This window comes from Bubalus kerabau, chromosome 15 (assembly GCF_029407905.1).
Source record: "Bubalus kerabau isolate K-KA32 ecotype Philippines breed swamp buffalo chromosome 15, PCC_UOA_SB_1v2, whole genome shotgun sequence".
Classification (NCBI taxonomy): domain Eukaryota; kingdom Metazoa; phylum Chordata; class Mammalia; order Artiodactyla; family Bovidae; genus Bubalus; species Bubalus kerabau.
The window spans coordinates 53,393,721-53,410,514 of record NC_073638.1 but is presented as its reverse complement, the minus strand read 5'-3'; the positions used below and the strand labels follow the sequence as shown (position 1 = coordinate 53,410,514).

The 16,794-nt window shown below is 52.2% G+C and overlaps 1 protein-coding gene across 1 annotated transcript; it reads right to left on the bottom strand.

Moving 5' to 3' along the window:
* Window positions 1-1,406: 1,406 nt before the first annotated feature.
* Window positions 1,407-4,449, bottom strand: P2RY6 (pyrimidinergic receptor P2Y6). The gene is made up of 3 exons (XM_055547680.1): window positions 4,384-4,449; window positions 3,689-3,750; window positions 1,407-2,795 (listed from the first exon to the last, which is right to left on the bottom strand). Exon 3 carries the CDS (start codon window positions 2,759-2,761, stop codon window positions 1,775-1,777), a length of 987 nt encoding a protein of 328 aa, XP_055403655.1. The 5' UTR covers window positions 2,762-2,795; window positions 3,689-3,750; window positions 4,384-4,449; the 3' UTR covers window positions 1,407-1,774.
* Between the last annotated feature and the right edge of the window lie 12,345 nt (window positions 4,450-16,794).

The following is a 16,794-nucleotide window of genomic DNA, read 5'->3' as shown; positions in this document are numbered from 1 at the left end:
GAATAGCATTGAAACATGTATATTATCATATGTGAAATAGATTGCCAGTCCAGGTTTGATGCATGAGACAGGGTGCTCAGGGCTGGTGCAGTGGGATGATCCTGAGGGATGGGATGGGGAGGGAGGTGGGAGGAAGGGTCAGGATGGGGAACAAATGTACTGCTGCTGCTGCTGAGTCGCTTCAGTCGTGTCCAACTCTGTGCGACCACATAGACGGCAGCCCATCAGGCTCCCTCATCCCTGGGATTCTCCAGGCAAGAATACTGGAGTGGGTTGCCATTTCCTTCTCCAATGCATGAAAGTGAAAAGTGAAAGTGAAGTTGCTCAGTCGTGTCTGACTCTTAGCGACCCCATGGACTGCAGCCTACCAGGCTCCTCCATCCATGGGATTTTCCAGGCAAGAGTACTGGAGTGGGGTGCCATTGCCTTCTCTGTGTAAAGTAATTAGCCTCCAATTAAAATAAATTAAAAAAATTAAAAGCTCAGGAAAAAAAAAAAGGAATGAAGCAGTGTTTAAGGGCTGTTTTCCCTCACTTGGGGCCCCTGGTGGAGGTGTCCCCAGGCACCGAGGATACCCTGAGCTTGAAAGAGGCACATTTGGAGGGGCGAGTGTAGGACAGGTGGGATCTGAGTTCATTAAATGCCCTAGTCCCACCCAGCTCCATTTCTTGGCACCCCTCTCCACACACCAACCCCAGGCTTATCTGCAACTCACTGGCACTTTATAATCGGCCTGGGCACATCTCTGCCTCTGGGTTTTGTAGACACAGTGCTTCTACCAGATGCAGCCTCCTCCACTCTGCCTTTTAGATTCCTCCCAGTTTAGGCCCCACCCCTTCTAAAATGTGCTCCCTGATTCCTCCGCTGAGCCCCCCAGCCTGGAGCACTTGCCCCACTCTTGCCATTGTCTGGAGGGTGGCCATGAGACGGCTCTTATTTTCTCAGCCTTCACACACAAGAGGCCACATGCCCTCCACTCCAGCTCTCTGCCTATCTGCCCAGGGCAGAGCCTGGCACAGGGATGGCCCAGGCTGCACTAACCAGTGCTCCCCACTTCCATTTTCAGAGCTCCCACTCAGCCTTCAATATCTGGTTCAAATGCCCCCACCCCAAGTCCATTCGAGAGACTCCTAGACTGGGTCATGGGCATCCTCTGGGCACCCCTGCCCCCCACCCATGCCTCCCTCTGTCACAGTCTTGACATGACTGTATCAGTGTCTGTACCTCCAGTAACTGAGAGCTTCTCAAGATGGTTCTTCTGGGGGCCTGGAACCAAATCAGGCCCAAGCACAAGGTGTCAGTAAAGATATACTGAATGAATAGAACATAGCACATACCCCAGAGAGCTCATATTCATCCTTCAAAACCCAAGTCAAATGGCCCTTCCCAGAAGCTCTCACTTCCATCTCCCATCTTCTTTTACTCCCTTTATTGATGACTCCAAAGTATGCAGCATACTCCTCAATCATAGTACATGTTATACTGTATTTTTGTGAGAAGCTTAACATGACTTCTGAATTCTCCATGGCTTCTTGGAGCCTTCTGGAGAACCAGGCCCAGGCTTGTCTCTCTCTGTACCCGTGGAGCCTGGTCCAGAAAAAGGGTTTAATAAATAGTTGTTGAAGTTTTGGGGTCTGTGAGGGCCTCAGTCTATGCCCATCTGGGCTAAGCTCTAATTCTCTGCATGCTTTGGAGCTGGTGGAGCTTCTGGTGCCCCAGTCACAGTGGCAAACAGAATGGTTGCCCTGCCCTCAGGTGTCCTGCCCTGGTGGACTCAGCGACCCTGTCGCTGCCACTTGGCCGTGAGTTTCTGTAGCAGCTCGTGTGGCCGCTGGCGGAACTTCTTCTGGGTGAAGTAGAAGAGGATGGGATCCAGCACGCTGTTGGCACTGGCGAAGGGCCGTGTGCCCTTGTAGGCTGCTGCAAAGGCCTCCAGCACAGGGCAGGAGACACCAGGTGTAGAGCGCACCGCCAGATAGGCTGTCTTGGTGATGTGGAAAGGCAGGAAGCTGATGGCAAAGGCAGCTGCCACCACCACAGCCATGCGGGCTGCCTTGCCACGCCGCTCCTGGGCCACTGGCCCTGCTGGGCCATCCTGGCGGCACAGACGACGGGCCAGGCAGCAGTAGCAGGCCAGAAGGGCGACAAAGGGCAGCAGGAAGCCGACGACTGTGAGGGTCATGCCATAGGGCATGTAGCGGGTGGCCAGGGCGGGCGGGCTCAGGTCATAGCAGACCGTGCGGTTCCGCTGGATTCCTGTGGAGGCAAAGAGGGCAGTGGGCAGGCACTGGGTTGTCACGGCCAGCCATACAGCTCCACACACTAGCCAGGCAGCCCGGCGGCCCCCACGCTTGTGCCAGGGGGCCAGAGGGTGGCAGATGCCTAGGTAACGCTGGAAGCTGATGCAGGTGAGAAAGAGGATGCTGCCATGGAGGTTGGCATAGAAGAGGAAGCGGACCAGGCGGCAGGTGAGGTCTCCGAAGGGCCAATGGTCACCTTGGGCGTAGTTGTAGATGAGCAGGGGCAGGGAGCAGGCATACAGCAGGTCAGCCAGGGCCAGGTTCAGGGTGTACACGGCCGTGCGGGTCAGGGCCCGGCGGGACATGCAGATCTGGGTGATGACACAGGCGTTCAGGGGCAGGCCCACTGCCAGCACCGCCGAGTACACAGGTGGCAGCAGCAGGTGCTTGAAGTTCTCTCGGTAGACGCAGTTGGTGGGTGGCGCGTCCAGGGCCTGGCCTGTGCCATTGTCCCATGCCATGCCTGTTCAACTGGGCTTCCTACATCCAGAGAGGCTGGGGAAGCAACACACGATTGGTCAGTGACCACACTCGTGGACCACCCAGTAGGCCCCTGTCCCTCTCTGGGCCTTGATTTTCCCACCTGGATCATCTCCGATACTCACCACCCCACCAAAGCCCCTCACAGCCCTTACTTTCATGAAATCCGGAATACAATAAAGCTCAAACTTGAGAGAAATCCAATTCATTTTCTTTCCATAATATTCATTTCCCACCAACCTTCCTGATGACTTTCTATTCATCCTTCAAAATGCTAGTCAAATGGCTCCTCTGTAAGAGGAGAGCAACAGACTTTGGTTTGAATCCCAACTGGGCTTCCCTGGTGGTTCAGACAGGGAAGAATCCGCTTGCAGTTCAGGAGACTCAGGTTCAATCCTTGGGTGGGGAAGATCCCCAGGAGAAGGGAATGGCTACCCACTCCATCCTTGCCTGAACAATCCCATGGATAGAGGGGCCTGGCAGGCTATAGTCCATGGGGTTGCAAAGGGTCAGACACGACTGAGTGACTAACACTTTCATTTTTCACTTTCTGCTACTTACTAGTGATGTGACTTTGGTCAAGTGACACAGTATATTAATACCTTACCTGAGTCTCAGTTTTCCCATCTGAAAATGGGGGAATGACGCACCCATCTCTCAGGATGTCATATAGTCAGAGGCGCTAAATCATGCTAGGCAGGGCTTCCCTGGGGTCCCTGGAGTTTGGGAATGGTAGTCATGGTGGGCCTGTCTGTCTATCTCTTTCCCACAGACTGAAAAGCTCTTGAGGAGAAGTGCCAGGTCTGTGTCTGAGAGCCCAAACTGGGGCCCAGGGCAGGGAAGACCCTGTTAATTAATTAATCAATATTAGCAGAATGTCACACTTCTGGGCTAAGGGCTGTGCTCACCTTCTCAGGCTGGACTCCATCTTCCAAATCCATGGTCCTTCTTTTGGTTGCAGTCTACTTATCTGTAAAATGGGGGGGAAGGTGGTGATCTGTGTGTACGAGTGCTCAGTCGCAAAGGAGGTGATTTAAGAGTTCCCTATGTCCTTCCACTGGACTTGAGGCTACAAAGGCGGGTCTGGCGAAGCCACTGAGGCCACAGTGCCCTCTGGTGGCCACAGAGAAAAGAGCTTCCCCACAAAGGCTGGGGGACCTACCAAGTCTACAGCTACTTTACAGAGAGGAAAATCCAGGCACAGTTAGGGGCACTGACTGCTCAATCTCAGAGAGTTAGGAGAGTCAGAGCCAGAACCCAACTGCCTGTCTAAGAGGAGGCAACTTCTCGTGACCCATGGACGTGGAGTGGAAAGCTTATAAATCTAGCTTCAGAGATAGGCAGGCCTGGTTCAAATCCTGGCTCCTCTACTTCTATGCTGTTCTACCTAGGGAATGTTGCTTGCCTTAGCTGGGCCTGTGTGCTTGTCAGTAAAACTGTTATAGACCTGATACATGGTATGCTTAGTAAATGCCATGCCATGCTTTTGTATCCTACACCTTGTCCTTCCACTCGTCCCTTCAGGCTGAGTTTTGGGGGAGCCAGCTGCACAAATGTTTTAAGAGGTCCCCTTTTGGGATCAGTCTGACTTGTTGATACTCACCTCCCCAATGGCATTTCCATATTTATTGACGTCCAGAGAGAATTCACAACTTTAATCCAATGGTCCTATAAAGGAAAACCTTTGGGATAGTGACTCAAATCATCCCCTCTTCCTATTTTACAGATGAGAGAAACTGAGGCCCAGAAAAAACATGAAGTCCTGCCAATACACTCAGAGAGAAATAGAGGGTTGAAGCCAAACATATGGGCTCTGGTCAGATGTCCAGGTTCAAATTCCAGCTCTGCCACATATGAGCTGTGTGGCCTTAGGCCCATTAGTGAACCCCTGTGCTTGGCTTCCCTATCTATAAAAAGGGATAATACAGGACCCACCTCATAGTCTTGTCATGAGGATCAGTGCCTGGCACAAGTAAGTGTGAGCTACTCTTAATGTGAATATACCTAATAAAGTTATAAGATTTTTAAAAGTTATATTAGAGTAAAATGTAACTCCCCAAACTAATTTATCCCAATGCTGGACTGGAAGAAACACAAGCTGGAATCAAGATTGCCGGGAGAAATATCAATAACCTCAGATATGCAGATGACACCACCCTTATGGCAGAAAGTGAAGAGGAACTAAAAAGCCTCTTGATGAAAGTGAAAGTGGAGAGTGAAAAAGTTGGCTTAAAGCTCAACATTCAGAAAACGAAGATCATGGCATCCGGTCCCATCACTTCATGGGAAATAGATGAGGAAGCAGTGGAAACAGTGTCAGACTTTATTTTTGGGGGCTCCAAAATCACTGCAGATGGTGACTGCAGCCATGAAATTAAAAGACGCTTACTCCTTGGAAGGAAAGTTATGACCAACCTAGACAGCATATTCAAAAGCAGAGACATTACTTTGCCCACAAAGGTTCGTCTAGTCAAGGCTTTGGTTTTTCCCGTGGTGATGTATGGATGTGAGAGTTGGACTGTGAAGAAGGCTGAGCACCGAAGAATTGATGCTTTTGAACTGTGATGTTGGAGAAAACTCTTTAGAGTCCCTTGGACTGCAAGAAGATCCAACCAGTCCATTCTGAAGATCAGCCCTGGGATTTCTTTGGAAGGAATGATGCTAAAGCTGAAACTCCAGTACTTGGGCCACCTCATGTGAAGAGTTGACTCATTGGAAAAGACTCTGATGCTGGGAGGGATTGGGGGCAGGAGGAGAAGGGGACGACAGAGGATGAGATGGCTGGATGGCATCACTGACTTGATGGATGTGAGTCTCAGTGAACTCCGGGAGTTGGTGATGGACAGGGAGGCCTGGCGTGCTGCGATTCATGGGGTCACAAAGAGTCGGACACAACTGAACGACTGAACTGAACTGAAAATTTGATTTCCATGGAATCAAAGTTACCCAGATTTTGGGTAACTGAAAAATGATGATTCTTGGATTCTCTAGTCTGTATCCCACATCACCTTTAATTATCAAACATTATTCCTGGGGCTACAGTCCATGTGCTGGGAGTGTGGGGCACCCAGCTAACCAGTTAAGCACAAGGCGGAGGCCAGAGGAGAAAGTACAGTGGTCCCCCCACTGTTGCCAAGAAGTCAAGATTAGTTCAGGCAAGAGAAAGTTCATTCATTCATCTCTTCATTCATTTGTTCCGGTCATTCTCTCATTCTCCTGTTTTCACATGGGGCTTCCCTTGTGGCTCAGCTGGTGAAGAATCCGCCTGCAATGCAGGAGACCCGGGTTTGATCCCTGGGTTGGGAAGATCCCTGGAGAAGGGAAAGGCTATCCACTCCAGTATTCATGTTTTCACATGCCAGACATTTAATGGGTACTCACTACTTGCTCACTGCATGTGGCACAGTGTATAGATGTAGATAGGTGGATACAGAAACAGATACATGCATACACATATACGTATTCATAGTCACATATCAATCTGAAGGGGGAGATTCAGTGTGAGACATAGGATAGAGGACATTTCCAGAGAAGGATGAAGGGTGGAGCAAGTCCCTGGTGGTTGAAGAAGATTTGCATGGGTGGAGAGAGGTGAGAGGCCCCCGGGGTGACCCCAGGTGGGAAGGAAGCGGGAGCAGGCAGAGTCCTAGAGGACGGCAGCCTGCTAGGATAGAAGGTCGTGGTGAGGAGGAGGAACTGGGCAGAAGGAACTGTGCTGCGCCCCTGAGCTCTCTTTGGGGAGGTCTGTTGCCCTCAGACACCACCCTGAGAGACAGCCTTCTGACTCAGGTGACTGGAGTTTCCAGGCGTGTTTTTTTTTCCCTGTTTAATTAATTTTTACAATGGTGGGTTAGTTTCTTGCTGTACAGCGAAGTGAATCAGTCATATGTAAACATAAGTCTACTCTTTTCCGGATTTCCTTCCCATCTAGGTCACCACAGAGCACTGAGTAGAGTTCCCTGTGTCATACAGTAGGTTCTCAGTAGTTATCTATTTTATATATAGTAGTGTCGGTCCCAATCTCCCGGTTCATCCCACTCCTGCTCTGGGTGTTTTTTGCCTCCCACTCCCTGGCAAGACTGGTCCTCTTGGAAGGAGGCAGGGGCTGCTTGAGGAGATCCTGGAAAGATGGGCCTGACTGTCACCTTGGCTTCTTTATCCGCTAGGCCTCTGAGGACCTGGGCGGGGTGAGCGATGCTTCCACTTCCTGGCAAGAGCTGGTCCCCAGGGAGGGCTTGTGTGGTCCCTGCCTCCAGGCAGCGGCTGACTTAGGCTCTTTTGGGCCCTCACATCTGTCACTCACTCTTGGGTCGTGTGCCCTGGACCAGCCCACACCCCAGCCTCTTCCTGGGCTCCAGCTGCTCTGTCTGCAACATGTGTGTGTGGCGGGGGGGAGGGGGGGTGGGGGGCGGCGGGGGGGGCGGGGGGTGTGTGGTCCGTGGTGCTTTATAATAGGTACTCGCCTTCTCTGGATCCCTTGGCGCTTTGGAGAAAAACTCAAGCTCTTGTCCTGACATTTAGGCTCCTGCTGAGCCTTCCAGCCTCACCAGGACCTCACCTCCACACCCAGATGAAGTGCTTCACTCTGCGGCTTCCTCTCCTGCCACACAGTTCTCAAGAGCCCGAGACCGCCACATAGCCATCCACAGCCACAGATCCAGACTTCCTCTTCAGCCTCCCCATTTTTGCTGTACCCTCCACACAAAATGCCATTTAACCCATCTCTGTCAAAACCCAGTGTCCATCAAGCTCCAGATCTAAGCTTACTTCTTCCTTTTTCTGATCCCCCAGTTGGGTGGAGTCCCTTCCTCTCTGCCCACCCCCCCTGCCCAAATCTTGGATCTTCTTGAGGTCAGTGCTGGACCCAGCCTGCCTGCCCGCTCCCTTCTCCACCCTGGCCCATGGCCCCTGAGAAGTGCCAACACTCACATACAGCCTCCTGTCCCTGAATGCACGCCTTGGTGGCCCCAAGTGTGTTGGCTCAAGGGGAGGCCAGACACGAAGCTCTCCACTCTTCTGCTCTCGGCCTGGGCTGTAACACCTCCGAAAGGGCAGCTTCCTCTGTTTCCTGCCACGTCTGTCTCTGACTGAAATAGCCCCTGCGGGGGCTGCCCCCTCCCTGCCGCCCTCCACACCAAAGCCTGATGGAAACTGAATCTAAGGAGCAGGGAGGCGGAGAAAAGCTCTGTTTCCTGGAACCCTCCTCACCCCAGCAGAAGAAACTGGGTGATGAGGATGCAGAGAGAGGGGGAGAGGACAGAGACTGCTGGTGGAAGGCCAGCCCCACAGATCTGGCAGCTTCCTTTCTCCTCGGCCCTCTCTCAGTCTTCTCATCTATCAGAAGAGTAGTTTAGTGATTACAGAACTTTCGGGCCCTCTTTAACCCCTAAAGAGGGGTTTCCCTGCTGGCCCAGAAGATAAAGTCTGCCTGCAATGCAGGAGACCCAGGTTCAACCCCTGGGTCAGGAAGATCCCCCTGGAGGAGGGCATGGCAACCCACTCCGGTATTCTTACCTGGAGAATTCCATGGACAGAGGAGCCTGGCAGGCTATAGTCCATGGGGTTGCAAAGAGCTGGACACAACTGAGCGACTAACACTTCAGCTGTAATACCCAGACTCATCTTTTGGGTCACTCCTCCACCCATCCCTCCATTCTTTTTTTTTTTTGGGGGGGGTGATATTTTTAGATTTTTAAATTAATTTTTATTAGAGTACAGTTGCTTTGCAATGTTGTGTTAGTTTCCACAGTACAGCAAAATGAATCAGCCATATGTATACATGTATCTCCTCCCTTTTGGACTCACGTCCATTCAGGTAATCACAATGTGTTAGGTAGAGTTCCTTGTGCTACACAGTATGTTCTCATCAGTTACCAATTTTAGACATAGTATCAATAGTGTATAGGCTCAATCCCAATCTTATCCCCCCTTTCTTCATTCATTCAATAGCTCACTCCTGACAATCCACCTAGGCACTCACTTACTCAGCCACCTTCTCCCTTCCTCTTTCCCTGTCTTCACAAGCATGCATTGAGTGACTATATGCCATCAGATCCTCCCACATTCCCCCATGTAGCAGTCACTAGTCCCTTTAACACTATAGGCCCAGAGCTCCTTGGGAGTAAGGGGTATAGGTTGTGGGGGTAGAGTTGATGCCCCAAGAACTTATCTGGGTGCATTCTCCCTGCCTGTGCCAGCCCTCCCCTGGCTGCTCCTCACCACCGAACCAGCTATTAGGACAATCAGAGGAGGAGCTATGGCTCCTTGATGTCCCGAGGGGGCCAGCTCTGGTGGTGGAGACAGTACTCAGGGGGTGACCTGGAGGAGACAGGCTTTCATTTGGAGCAGAGGAGGCAAATAGGGGAACAGGGATAGAATGGTGCAGGGGACGATCCCTGCTCAGGAGTTTGAGGTCCAGGTTCTCATTCTATCTTGGTGCCTACTCACTGTGTGACTCTGGCAGGGCCAAAAGTTTAGACCAAAATGAGAAAATTCAGGTTTGAACTGCCGATAACACTTGCTCAGGGACCTCCCTGGTGGTCCAGTGGTTGAGAATCTGCCTTCCAATCCACAGGGGATGTGGGTTCGACTCTCTGACTGGGGAGCTAAGATTCCACATGCCATGTGGCAACTAAGCTGGAGCATAGCAAGTACTGAGCCTGCGTGCTCTAGAGAGCCCCGTGCCATAGCTAAAGATCCTGCATGCCGCAGTGGAGATCCTGCGCGCTGCAACTAAGCCCAGTGCAGCCAAATAAATAAATAGATATTTAAAAACAAAACACTTGGTCAGTGGTGCACAAGCTTATTCAAGTCTGTGCTAGGAGGTCGCTCGTGCCAGCTGAGCGGGTGGATGTCCTGGTCTGATCTGTGCTGTGCTGGAGCTCAGGAGGGTAACAATGCCTGGCCTTCAGTCCAGCACTGCTGGATTCCCAGGACGACCTCCTGCGGTCACCCCCAGCCCAGACCAGGGTGTCTGTCCCAAGAATGGGAGCAGCTCCAAGGACTTCTGAAGGTGTCAGCCCTAGGATAGGGCTTGGGTCTCTTCCTGCCCTCTGGGTGGGCCTAGGAAGGAGAGTTCAGGTCTTAGGGGTCATGGGTCCACCTGGAAGGGCTTCTGGAGAAGACATGACTGCTGCTGGGCTTTAAAGGGTGGAGACGACCTGGACACACAGAATGAAGAGGGCATCCCAGGCAGGACGTGAGAAATGAAGAAAAAATATTGCAACCAGAGCACGGGATAAGTTGTGTGAAGAGGGCACCAGTTGGGAAGAATGAGGAAGGGTGGCCTGTCACAAAACCTCAAGCAGAGCCCAGGTGCTACCACCAGGGCTTTCCCCATCAGGCTTTCCAGCCCCTAGGCCCATCGCATGCTGCTTCCTCTGCCTGGGACACTTTCACTCACTGTCTCTTAGTCATCCCACTTATCCTTCCTTATAGTTTTCTCATCTGTAAAATGGGAGTGTTCATTGGACCTACCACACAAGCTGTTGTAAGAATTAAATGAAACTCTGTATGTGAGCGGCCCTAGCACACAATAAGTACTTAATAAACGTTTGTTAACGGAATGAATCCATTCCAAGCCCAGCTCTGGGCTCCCTTAGAGCACCCCAGTCTCCAAGGATATCTGGGTCATCGGCACCAGGTATCTTTCATTTCTTCACTGCCCACCCTGTGCTGGATGTTCTATCTGCCGTTCTGGGCAGGTAGTGGTGAAAATTATTCTCTCCATTTTACCAATTAAGGAACTAAGACTCAGGAAGGCTAGTGAGTTTTCCAAGATGTCCCAGACTGGTGGCATTTCAACAAGGTCTTTCTCACTATACAGCCACCTTTTCCATTGTTCGCCCAAAGCCCTGGCTTAGATGGTCCCGCCAGAGAATTCCCTCAGTCTTCCCAGCACTGAGGGCCTCTGGCCAGGAGATGGCGCCAGGAGATGGCGCCAGGAGACTACCCAGGATAGTCAACCTGCCGCCTTCGGACAGCTGCCCTAAGACGAGGGCTGAAGGCACGTCTCCACACTGCAGGAGCCTGGCCCCTGGGGCTGGAGCTGAGCAACCTCAGGACTTGGTTCCCAACTTCAATTCCTCCTGACCCATGCCCCAGCCCTTCTCCCACTCATGCCCGGACAAGCTCCAGCCTTGTTCTCAGATCCCCCACCTGGGTGAGGTGACTCTCAGGAGCCAATGGGGACACTGGCAGGGCCCAGGGCCAGGGCTGAGCCCTCCAGCTGAGGAAGAGGCCCAGGGAGTGTCTCCCAGACACCAAGCATTCACCGCCCAGCTCCACTCCATGTACGCTATTGGTGGAAACACTGAAGTCCCTCACCCCTCGGAGGGGACTATCTCTGCCGTTTCCTACTTTCAGTTCAAACGACAATGCCTGGGGTTGGTCTCTGCCTGTAGCAGAAGCAATCCAGTTTAGACATAAGAAAAAACTGGTGGGTTGAAGCTCCTTGGGCCCCTTGGATCCTGGGGTCTCAAGATACCCCTTTTGATGACTCTGTAGCCTCATCCCATTGCAAACCTCGCCCCAAGGCCCTCTTATCGGGAAGGGATGAGGTGGCCTGCTGGCCAGAGGCAAGAGCTGGAAGCCTGAGTCACCACCTGCCAGACGGCCAGGAGCCAGCTCAGACCAGGCTGGACAAGGGAAGAGGCCTCCTAACCTTGGCCTGCCTGCCTGCCTTCTGGGAAACAAGACCTGGAAACCCCCCTTGTCTGCCTGTCCCCCCCGCCCCAGGTCTGTGAGCTTAGCAGCACGGGCACAGGATGACAGAGATCAAGACCCAGCTTCCTTCCCTTGAGAAGTCAGACAAGCTGGGATCCATCACCAACTTGCTGTGTGACCCAGAGTGAGCCATGTACCCTCTCTGAGCCTGAGTTGTCACTAGATAAATGGCTACGTTCCTGAGGTCCGTTCCTCCCTGGCACCGAGAGAACAGTGGGCCGGGGCACAGCCAACCCCTCCTGGAGGGGTTTTGGTCTCACCTGTGGGATCAGGCTGTCTTTAAAAGCAGGCAAAACTTGTCAGGAGGATGGCACACAGAGGGAAGGGAACTTGATTTCTCTTTTCTTTTCCCACTTCCCCTTCTCGCCTCCTGCTAAACAGAGATTAAAGCTGGAACTGAAATAGTCATTTTGAATGTAAGGAAGGGGAAGCCACAGCTTTGGGGAATTGGGGAGTTGAAGCTGCTGCTTCTAGTCTTTCTCTGGCCTCTACAGGGTGAGTAAAGAAGAAACTTGGCTCTCCTGCAGTTCGACTATGCACAGGCCCCAGCTGCCCATCAGTGAGCTCATGTAATCCCCACCACAGTCTGGACAGATGTTCTTATTGTGCAACAATACTTCACAAGCCATTCTCTCATTTACTCTTCAGAGTTACAAGTACTTCACATGCCATTATCTCATTTACTCTTCACAGTTACCAACCCCATTTTGCAGATGAGGAAGCTGAGGCCTGGCAAAGTTAGCAAGAGGTTCTCCCTTAGGCACGTGTGTGTATAAGGAGGTCTGAGATCATGGTGACCTGATGGGCACAGAGCTGAGAAGTCACAGGCAGTCTTGGGGTGAGGAACTATGCCACAGAGCACAGCCCAGAGAGCCAGCTGCAACAGACAACCCCTGCCAGAAGAAGGAGAGTCCATAACAGCCGACTTTCCAAGTCCTTGCCCATGGGGGCTGCAGCACCTCCCGACCAGGGTTCTGGGAGATTCCAGGACCTTTCAGTAAGCCCTCTTCCCTAGTGCCAGTGTGGGAGTGTCTTTTATTCTTGCCTAGACCCCCCCAGGCTGTCCCACTTTTAAAATCTCCCCATGGAGGTGCGCCACTTGGATCTCCCTTCATGAAGGACCCTGCTGTTTAGCTGCAAAGGTGCACATGGCTGACAGCCCCCACTAGTACCTTCAAAACCCACTTATCCTCCCAGATCACCAGGCTCTAGTCCACTGGGGAAGAAACAGCCCGGGTCCAGCTGTCTGGCTGGTCCTTGCACTTGACTTTTCGAAGGCATGAGCTAATACATTCCCCTTATGCTTCAGTCTGTTTAACCTAGGATTGTTACTTAAAATCAGGAGTCCTGCCTACAGTCTATAGTCCTGCACCCTGCTGCCTCCCCTCCCCATGGGCTGCCCTCAACAGCCCATCTTTACAGCTTTGGCCTTAGAATCCTAATATCCCTGCAGTGGAGGCTGGAACTGGCCATGAGCCTGAAGGATACCAGCAGAGGGGCAGGCAGCGACTGAGGGACTGTCAGGTCCTGCCTGGATTTGGATTCCATGGGGGCAGCCAGGGAGCTCCCCCCAATTCATTTTCCATGAGGAGAGCCCCTCTTCCATCAGCTTCTGGAGTGACCAGTCATCTCAATATCTCCTGAGAAGGAAACTAGAAAGGCAGAAATCCAGGGTCTAGTCTTAGACTCATCACTCACTTGCTATGTGATCCTGGGCAGGTCACTTAACCTCCCCAAGCCTCATTTTCCCAAACAACTTTACTGCTATAGCTTCTTGGCTACCCAGAAGGTGCCAGCCACACAGTTAAGTGCTTTTGTGGCAGGATCTCTTTCACTCTTACGACAGCCCTGTGTGGTAAGCTGTTTATCCACATTTTACAAGACAAGGAAATGGGCTTTGAGAAGACTGGTGACTTGCCCAAGGTGACATGGTGAGTCAGAGGTGAGCCAGGGGTTGTACACAGATCTGAATAATGATAAAGTCTATGCTCAGGAAGAGAGGTGACATTTTCCCTACAGGAAAACTGAAGCCAGAGAGATCAGGAATTTTCTCAAAGTATACAGTAAATCCACAACTCCATCCTGTCTCTCGGGAACTCAGTGGCCTGAGATAGGACAAAGGAATGGAGACCAGGGAGTCAGGGCAGAAAAGAAAAACAACTCAAGGGACAATGTTAGCCAGACACCCTCATTTCTCTAACTTCGTTAGGAACTGGGGACAAGGTCTGCTTTCCCTTTGTGGCCCCAGAGTCTAGCACAGGCTCCAGCTCCCAAGAGGCACTGGCAAATGTCAGATGAGTGGACCAGTCTGTAAAGATGAGCCTCAGGGCTCTGTCCTTGGTGCTGCCTGGCAAAATAAAATAAAACAAAACAATCAAATCAAATCTTTATCTTGGCTGATGACATAGAAGACTTGTCACGGGGAATTAAGGTCATGGCCACAGGAGTAGCACCTCTGAGCCTACCTGCGTCCCCCAGGCGCTGACCCTCAGGAAAGGCAGACCACCCACATTGCCTGAATGTTTACTGCAGGTTATGGTCCTGTCCATTTCACAGACAGACACTGAGGCCCCAAAGGTAGGTAACTATGTCTCCAACTCTCACAGGCAAGGTTTGGGTGCAGAGAAAACTTCAGAGGAACCCCTCACTACCCATAAAAGGCAGCCCTCTGGCATGGCCCTACTCTGACCATCTCTAGCACCTGAGCCCACCTGGCAGAGACAAAAGACCCAACTGGACCCCAGAGCTCAGGGGTCAATGATAAGTCTCTGAGTTCTGGATCACTAGGCCAGAGAGGCCTTAAGAGCATCTGACACAGAGCTCTCCTCCACCCATCAGAGAAGGGGCTCCCTGAAGCCTCTTTGACAGGCTTGTCTGGCCCCTGCTCACATACTCCCCATGACAGGGAGCTCATTCTTTACCAGCTGAGCTACCAGGAAGCCCCCTGTTCTCCCAGGTCACTGCATTTCACTTTGAGAGAACTCACTGAGACATATGCTTTGTCATACCAAGCCTGAGTGCTGCCCCCATCACTGCTTCCGTTCCCCAGTCTAACCTGCCTCTGGGGCCTTGAAGCTGGCTGCCCCCAATCCCTCAGGACACCCTGCAGAGACTGTCCCAAGACTATTCATCAGCTGGTCTTCATTCCCACCAGCAAGTCCAGGGTTCATGTCCAGGCCCAGGGAACTTAGTAGTGGAGCCCAGAAACCAGGCAGGAGGTCAGGAGGCCATAACCATTTCCAAACGGGAGGACAAAGCCCTTTGCCTCCATCGTGTCTCACTCCCTGCCTGGGGACTGTGAGGGGGGCATGGCCTCTTCCCTCACCTTCATATGTGAGACTGGGGTCCCATCTGTGGCCAACCCAGTATGGGAGGAACAGTCCATTGTGGGCATCTGAGAGGTGGCCTGGGAGGAAGAGAGCAAAGTCAGGCACCTGCCAGGCTCAGGGCATTGAGTGGAGGGGCACTGGGTGCCACAGGGGGTCTTGCTGTGGAGTACATTTTTGTGTGTGGAGTGTGCATGAAAAACATAGGGACAGACCTTACTTCCTTCAGGTGGTCACTCAAATGACATCTTCCTGGTGAGGCCCTGTCCCTCCACTCCAGTGAAAACTAAACCTCCCACCAGCACACACTCATCTCCTCTCCTGCTGTATTTTTCTCCTTGGCGTGTATCATCTTTTTTTTTTTTTTTTTTTTTTGAGACATCAATGGTTTATTGGACAGGGGAGCACATACTATCTTTAAATGTATTATTTTATGTGTTTGCTTATTGTCTATCTCCTCCCATCAGAACATAAACTTCACCAGGGCAGGGATTTTCATGTTTTATTCACTGTTGCATCCCCAGTGCTTAGGGTGGTGCCTGACATATAGTAGGTACTCAACAAATATTTGTTGAATGGATGGATGAATGGATGAATTTCTAGGGCTAGTTTGAGAACAGAGTAGACATAGGAACAGAAATCTGATGGCTCATAGGGAGCTTGACTCAAGGCTGTGTTTATATCACAAGCTACAGTTGGTACTTGGCAGTGTGTGTATGTTGGGGATTGGGGGCTGATAAAGACCCATGAAGGTGCCCCTAACTGGCAGTGTGTGTTGAGATTCAGGCTGTGAGCAATCCCAGCTGAGAAGGCTGAACAGGACATGGCTGGGTGGGCCTGGGCTGCCTGCTTATTCCTCCCGGCCTGTCCAAGGTCTCCATCTCCTCCACCTCCTACACTGGCCCAGCTCTACCCCACTCTCCCCCAGGAGCCTCCAGCCTACACACCATCGCTCCCTTTGCACCAGGGCTTCTGAATTGGAGGCCTCCAACACTGGGCCAGCATCTTCTTGGCGCCTCTCCCTTCCTCTGCGAGCCTGGCCCTTCACCGCAGGACACCAGACTCCTGAGATCACAGCTCCTCCATTTGTATCCCTCATCCCTGGCACAAGCAGCCTGCTCAGCCCCGCATTGCCAAGCCAAATGTGGATGAAGGACGTAACTCAGCCCAGGGCCCTGAGACCCAGGAACTGATAGCCACCCAGCTTGGCTGGGCTCCGAAACTTCTGCCTGTCCCAGAGCAGCCTCTCTCCCTTCTCATCCAAGACTTCGCCCCATCTTTCTTGTTGGTCCTTCTCTCAACCCCAACAGCCTGCAACTCATCCTTCAGAGCAAAGGAACGCCTTTCAGAGGCTCCTCCTTCAACTCCCTGGGTCACAGAAATACATACAAGGCTGCCCCCCACCACCGCATTTCTGCACCCCTGCCAGCTCCTTCCCTCAGCCCACAACACTCTCCATCCTCAGCTCTCCTCTTAGCAACATCTCTTCCTTGACCTGTGCCTCTCCAGCTGTGCTTCTTCCTCCTTCACAATCAAGCTTCTGGAAGAGTCCTTGCTGCCCTGCTTCTACTTCTGCCCCCTCTGCCCCCATTTCTCACACCCATACAGTTGAGCCCCAGGCATGGTAAAGCAGGGAGTCTTTGGGCCCAGCTCAGGGGAGAGCAGTAGGCACCCTGTCTTTCAAGGTGAGACGGGGTCTGGGAACCAGTGACTATCTGAGTTCCATCACAAGGAAATCTCAATCTCAGAAGTGACCTTGATGCCACAGGCTTTCAGAAAAAACAGGCCACTGTGAGGTGACTTCTGTTTGATGTCACTCCTGCTGAGGCTGGTGCAGGGCTGGGGGGAGGGGAGCCTTATCTGTGGCTTCCAGGAAAAAGCCTGGACTCTGCTGGGAATTTGGGGTGGGGCTCTGGATAGGCATGGTACGACCAGAACGTCTGTTTAGGTGGGAACGGGGAATT